This window comes from Grampus griseus (genome assembly GCF_964374135.1).
Source record: "Grampus griseus genome assembly, chromosome: 16".
NCBI lineage: Eukaryota > Metazoa > Chordata > Mammalia > Artiodactyla > Delphinidae > Grampus > Grampus griseus.
Window position 1 is genome coordinate 42502034 of NC_139010.1, and position 7435 is coordinate 42509468.

A 7435-nucleotide genomic window follows, 5' to 3' on the forward strand; every position below is an offset into this window, starting at 1 on the left:
CTCTGCTGTTTACTGAAATCGAGATGCTGGTGAAAGGTTCCATTACACCTGTACTGTTTCTCCCTAGTGTGTTCTCTGATGTGTTGTGAGGAATGACTCTGGTAGAAGGTTTTCCCACATTGGTTACATTCATAGGGTTTCTCCCCTGTGTGGGTTCTCTGATGTACTGTGAGGGATGATTTATGGTAGAAAGTTTTCCCACACTCATTACATTTATAAGGCTTTTCTCCTGTGTGTGTTCTCTGATGTTCCCTCAGTTTCAACTTCACAGAGAAGGATTTTCCACATTTGTGACATCCATAGGGTTTCTCTCCTGTGTGAGTCCTCTGATGATTAATGAAGTTTGACTTCTGGGAGAAATTCCTTACATTCATAGGGTTTCTCCCCGGTATGTATTCCCTTAGGTACTGTGAGAGCTGACCTATCACTGAAGGCTTTCTGACATTCATTACACTCATAGGGTTTCTCCCCTCTGTGTGTTCGCTGATGTACATGGAGATTTGACTTCTCACAGAAATTTTTTCCACATTCATTACATTCACAGGGTTTCTCCCCTGTGTGTGTTCTCTGATGTACTGCGAGGCCTGACCTATACCCAAAGGTTTTCCCACATTTGGTGCATTCACAGCATTTCTCCCCTCTGTGTATCCTCTGATGTAGGATGAGAGATGACTTATGGCTGAAGGTTTTGCCACATTCACTACATTCATAGAGTTTTTCTCTTACATCTGTTTTCTGATATGTAGGAAGCTTTGGCTTCTTGTAAAATGCAGTAGCACACTGATTAATTTTATAGACTTCTTTCCCTATATGTGTTTCTTGATGCTGCAAGAAATTTGGGTTCTTGCAGAATACTTCCCAATCTTCATAACAGTTAAAGGTTTTCTCTCCTTTATAAATTCGCTGAAGGAGTGACTTCTTTCTGAAACTATTCACTTTCAATACACTCACAGTATCTCTTCCCCATGATAACTCCATAGTGCTTATTTAAAGTTGATTTCTCACCAACAGACCACCTCCCACAATCATTCAATTCATAGTGATTCTCCCTTGTATGAGTTCCCTGATGAATGTTGGTCTATCAGAAAAGGCTTTGACATGTTCATTACCTCCATAGGGCTTCTCCCATGAGCTTGCTCTCTTATGGGTAATGAAAGTTGCCCCCTCATTGAAGGCTTTCCCACATTCACTATATTCAGAAGAAAGCTTCAGAGTTTGAGTATCTTGATGCTGAAATATGTCCTTATTTTGACTAATGGCTTTTCCAGTTCTATCATATTCTAAAGATTTCTCTCTAGAATGACCTGTGCTTTGTACAGAGGAGTAATTTCCCATGTGTATTAAACTCATAAGGCTGCCTTACAAAGGAGTGTCTATTACTAATGATTAGTTCTGAAAGAGAATCCAAATTCATTCCATATGAGTCATATTTACCAGGTATTTTTCTTGATAAAATAGAGTTTGTACCCAGAGAAAATGCTTTTCCTAATACACTATTTCTCTCTTTAGTCAGTGTTTTGTTGTTGACAAAATCAACTTTCCACCAATGCTGGTCTTCCTTTTCCTGGCTCTTCTCCATCAGGTCAACTATGCAGAAGTATAGAAATGAAAATAATTTGCCATAGTTTATACATGTTAATATATTTCTTATGAAGAGAAGACATATTCATATGTCTTATTCTAGCCCAGTCATTTGCTATGAAAGTAATCTCAAGGGCATACTGCCTTGCTCCTCTAGGTTTGAAAAATAAATAAATAACTTGCAGTAGTGAAAAATGGGGAATCTGGCGACAAAATGCAATAATTTGACACTTCAAAAAGGTTTAGTGTGGTGATCATTTTGCAATATATACAAATATCAAATCATTACATTGTACACCTGACACTAAAATGTTGTATGCCAATTATACCTGAATTTAACTGTGACATTCAAAAATAGAGAATTCGAAATAAACACAAACAATAAATTTAAAATGTTTGAATGACTGCTTAATCTTGGAGTGGGGAACTTACAGGTAATAGAATCAGCCTAACAACTCAACAAATATTAAGTAGAATCACAAGGAAAATTAATAGACAATGATGGTAAGGGGAGATATCAAGGAACAATTAGACTCGGAACAATTAAATCAGGGCCTAGTCGTTATCAAAGCAAGAGCCTCACTAATGTACATGCTTACAACCTCATCCTCCTCTTTTCTATTCCACATAACACCACCAAATTAAATTTCAGAAAGTACTCATTTTCATTAAGGAAAACTATTGCCTAGGCTATATTTGCATTCTCATGGGGATTCACAATGAATAGTAGTGCCTAAATGAAGTATACATTCAGGCTATTCTTACAACAGGATCAGAGGCACATCTTTATTCATCTAGCATATCATCTAAAACTTACAGTCTGGGGACTTCCCTGGTGGTGCAGTGGCTAAGAATCTGCCTGCCAATGCAGGGGACACAGGTTTGAGCCCTGGTCCAGGAAGATCCCACATGCTGCGGAGCAACTAAGCCTGTGCGCCACAACTACTGAGCCTACGCTCTAGAGCCTGCAAGCCACAACTACTGAAGCCCACGTGCCTAGAGCCTGTGCTCCGCAACGAGAAGCCACCGCAATGAGAAGGCCGTGTGCCACAACCAAGAGTAACCCCCACTCGCCACATCTAGAGAAAGCCTGTGTGCAGCAACAAAGACCCAATGCAGCCAAAAATAAATTAAATAAATAAATAAAATTTATTAAAAAAAAACTTACAGTCTGAATTTCACTTATACAATCAATTATCCACCGTTATTAGCGTCTAGAGTACTTTTCCCTATCTCTTTACACTCATCTTCTGATTTGTCTAATAATTGTGGAAAGTATCCTTATGTCAATTTTCTGCCCTTTGCAATTAAAGGCAGAAAATAAAAATTCTAAATTCTCAACTATATTCAATGAAATCTAAAGAAAGAAAGAAAGAACAAATAAGGGGGACTTCCCTGGCGGTGCAGCGGTTAAGAATCTACCTGTCAATGCAGGGGACATGGGTTCAATCCCTGGTCCAGGAAGATTCCACGTGCCATGGAGCAACTAAGCCCATGCACCACAACTACTGAACCCACAAGCCACAACTACTGAAGGCTGCATGCCTAGAGCCCATGCTCTGCAACAAGAGAAGCCCACGCAGCTGCTAGCTGTGACTAGAGAAAGCCCGCATGTAGCAACAAAGACCCAATGCAGCCAAAAAATAAATAAATAAAATTTTAAAAAGAAACAACAAATAAGGTCTCCAGATTTCTTTCATCCCTTCATTACAGCTGAAGCAATACTTCAGAGAACTGAATAAGAAAACTGAAGGATGATATAATGGTGAGGATTTACCTCACTATTGCATTATCCTTCCAAGAAATTCCATCATTCATTTTCTTATATTTTAGTGTATTTTAGCACTATTGAACATAACTGATGAGTAATGTTGGAATAATTGCTAGGGGGATGAAGTAGCAAAACATTTCAAAATACTTTAAAATAAGATCACAACAATCCCATATTTCTTAGATTTATAAATGGGACCAAGTCACCCATGTGGAAATTGCAAGATAAACTGAGTTTTATTCCATTTAAAAATATAAGTAAATTTTCTCTTTGTTCATTCAAGTTAGAATTTTATTTTAATTTATAAGAAATTATGAAAGTCATAAAACAACAACCCTTGCAAATAATTAGAACTGTTTCAAAAAGAAATTCAAAAACAAAAATTGGGTACACTGGATCCCTGATGGTATACCAACGGTTAATATTCTATTTTGTTTAATATTTGAAGTATATCACTATTCCTTTCTACATTCCAATAATGGAATACAGTCCATTATTTCTTTTTATATTACATATGTACTTTTCAAACACCATATACCTATATTTGTAAAAAATCCAAATTGACAATATCTGTCTTTTAACAAGAGGTTTTAGTCCTTTTGAATGTATTGTAATTACTAAAATATCTAGGTTGGTTTCCTTCATTTCACTTACAGTTTCCACTTATTCTAATTTTTACTGCTTTTCCCCTCTCTTTCATTGTTCTTTTTTGGTCTGATCTAATATATGTATATTTTTTCTTTTCTATTTTCTTACCTTCAAAAGTTTAGAAGTTATACATTACTTTCTGCTAGCATTTACTCATTAAATTTTACCATTCATATTTAACTCAACAACACTTCTAAAAAATAAAAGGATTTTAGAACACCAGTCTGGTCAACTGATAAATTATTTACATGCTATTGTTTTTCAATATTTTATTTTTGTTGTTTGTATACTCAACAGAACATTGCTACTACAGATCTTCCTTGCCTTACAATGAGGTTATGTCCCCATAAACCTATTGCAACTTGGCAATATCAAAAGTCAAAAATGCATATAATACCCCTAATCTACTGACCTCATAGCTTAGACTAGCCTACCTTAAACGTGCCCAGAACATTTACATTAGCCTAGAGTTGGGCAAAATCATCTAATGCAAAGCCTATTTTATAATAGCGTTGAATATCTCATGCAGTTCACTGAATACTGTACTAACAGTTGTATGGGTACAGGATGGTTGTAAGGTTGTTCACCCTCGTGGTCATGTGGCTGACTGGAAGCTATGGCTCACTGCTGCTACCCAGCATCACAAGAGAGTATCTTACCACCACATATCGCTGGCCCAGGGAAAAGATCAAAATTCAAAGTACAATTTCCAGTGAATGGGTATTGCTTTTGAACCCATGAAGTCAAAAAATCATGAGTTGAATCACTGTAATTTGGGGATCATCTGTAATTTATACAGATAATATTTGTATAAACGTACCCATATCTTTACTTGTTTCCTCCCAGAACTGCTTCTGTTCAAGTTCCCCTGTCTGAGTTAAAGGTACTACCAGACATCTAGTGCCTCAGGAAAAAAAACCTTTCAGTTTTTCTCTTGATTATTCTTTTTCTCATACCCATAATCCAATCTAACAACAAATCCTGTTTTGGCTACAACTTCAAAATACATCAAGAATCCAATCATGTCACTTTACTTTCTATTTCCAAGCCGGTATTAAGGCACCACAATCCCTCACATGGAGAACTGCTAACTGCTCTCCTTGACTTTACTCATCCCTCCTCCCCACCCCCTCTGTCAACATTTCCACTGTAGAGCAGCCAGGGGTATACATGAAGCAAATCAGAACATGTGCTCCTTTGCTCAAAACCTTCCAATGACTCCATCTCAATTAGAATTAAGGAGCTTTCGGGACTTCCCTGGTGGTCCAGTGGTAAAGAATCCACCTTCCAATGCAGGGGATGCGGGTTCAATCCCTGGTCAGGGAACTAAGATCCCACATGCCGTGGGGCAACATGCCACAATGTGCCCACGTGCCACAACTACTGAGCTCACGCACCTCAACTAGAGCCTGCATGCTGCAAACTACAGAGCCCATGCACTCTGGAACCTGCGCGCCACAACTACAGAGGCCATGCGTCCTGGAGCCTGCAATCCACACCTAGAGAAGAGAAAACCCACCGCCACAACTAGAGAGAGGCCTGTGCACAACAACAAAGAGCCCACACACCACAATGAAAGATCCCACGTGCCTCAATAAAGATCCTGCGTGCCACAAATAAGACCTGATGCAGCAAAAAAAAAATTAAATAAATAAATAATAAATAAATCTTTAAAAAAAAAAAGAATTAAGGAGCTTTCGATAGCCAGTAAAGCCAAATACTGGCACCAACTACCTCTCTGATATCATCTCTAACTCTCTGATCTCTATTCACCCTGGCAAATGCTATCCTGTTCTGCAGACACTAAACACTCCGGCCTCAAGTTCATGGCACAGGGTATACCATCTGGCTGGAATATTCAAAATCCACTGGCCCCCTCCATTCAGATCTGTGTTAATTATAATATTGATCTTAAAGAGGCTCTTTCCTGATCACTTTCATAAAGAGTATCACATTTCATTCTCTTTTGCCACTAAAATGCAGTCATTATATTGTTAGCAGTTGCAACCCCAGCACACAGACAAACCTGGCATATGGTAGATGTCAAATTAATACTTAGTGAATTAATACATAATATATGATTAAAAGATGACAAATGAAATTGATGTAGAAAGAATAACAAATATTTAAAATGAGAGAGGCAAGGATTGGATTTTTGGAAGAAAACCCAAAAAGAAACCATTTAGCTCTTATCCGCCAGGGTGATATATGCATCTGAGGCACGAAGGCCAATTATTCTTGGTCACTTCCAAAGTTCTATTAACTCTAAAAAAAATTTCCTAAAAAATCTCAAACATGCCAACATCTGAACTAACTCCCTGGGATCCAGTTTCTCCCAGGTTACAGTAAAGTCTATGCTAACTCACCTGGGTGGCTCTGACTTTGGGACTCTTCCTCTAACATCCATGGCTCTTCTCCTTGCTCCAATTTGAAAATCACCTCTGGTTTGGTAACACAATACCTTGTGAATGGAAAATGACACAGGACTTGGACCAGGTGGCCTGAGGTTCAGGACCTTTAAAGGAGGACAAAGTTAGCCTGCACGAAAATAAATCCACTGGAACATTTCACTGAGGAAGAGAACACAAGTGTTCTTTGTAGTGCCCGAAAGGGATCACCTTTGACTCCTGAATTTCAAATCTATAAATTATTAATCTCTACAAAGAAACCACCTATAGCAGCAGCTAAAAAGGAAACAAATATTGTTTGGAGTTACAAATTATACAATCCCTACCCACTGAGATGAGGTGGCTATAGTTCTCCAGCATCATGTCCCTGTCCAGGGTCCTCTGAGCAGGGTCCAGGTGCCGCCACTCCTCCTGAGTGAAGCCCATACTCACATCCTCAAATGACACTGGTCCCTGAAACAGCACATCTGTGTTCAATCTACAGTGACCAGAACTGAATAGCATGCAATATGTTGGGGATCTAACACCTGGTCATGTTCACAATTAATAGTTGAAGAGAAAATGCAATGTAGGATCCCTTCTCTCAGTACTATATGTTGTGGGAAAATGAGGAATCATGGTATAAGGTCTGGCCAGTGTATTAATTTCTTAATTCATACAAAGAGCATAGGAGTTCCTGCCAGTGTTCCAGGAACTGTCCCAATTTCTGGGAATACAAAGAAAAATAAAAGGTTAATCCTGCTCTCAAGGAGTTTATATTCAGGTCAGAAAACATATTTAAACATAAATATCTGCAATAAATTTTATAGAAGCAATGATAAAAAGTCTCTGAAAGGTAAATGGGTAGTTGCAAAGGGGGAAGAAATGTTAAGTTTTATTTTGTATTATCAGGTTGAGTTTTATGGAGGAGTAAAGTATTAAGTCTTGACACATGAATCACATATTCTTTATAAATATGGGCCAACGACACAAAAAAAGGCATGGAAGCATTAAAAAATACTTGATAAATTTGAAAACACATGGCTCA

General features: G+C 38.1%; 1 protein-coding gene across 1 annotated transcript; it reads right to left on the minus strand.

The window, feature by feature from the left end:
• Window positions 1-1029: 1029 nt before the first annotated feature.
• LOC309834283 (putative zinc finger protein 487) lies at window positions 1030-6849 on the minus strand (the record flags this gene model as incomplete). The annotated part of the gene is given in 3 exon segments (XM_082672950.1): window positions 1030-1297; window positions 1299-1587; window positions 6717-6849. Coding segments are annotated over 3 exon segments (675 nt in total). The 5' UTR covers window positions 6835-6849.
• Window positions 6850-7435: the final 586 nt, after the last annotated feature.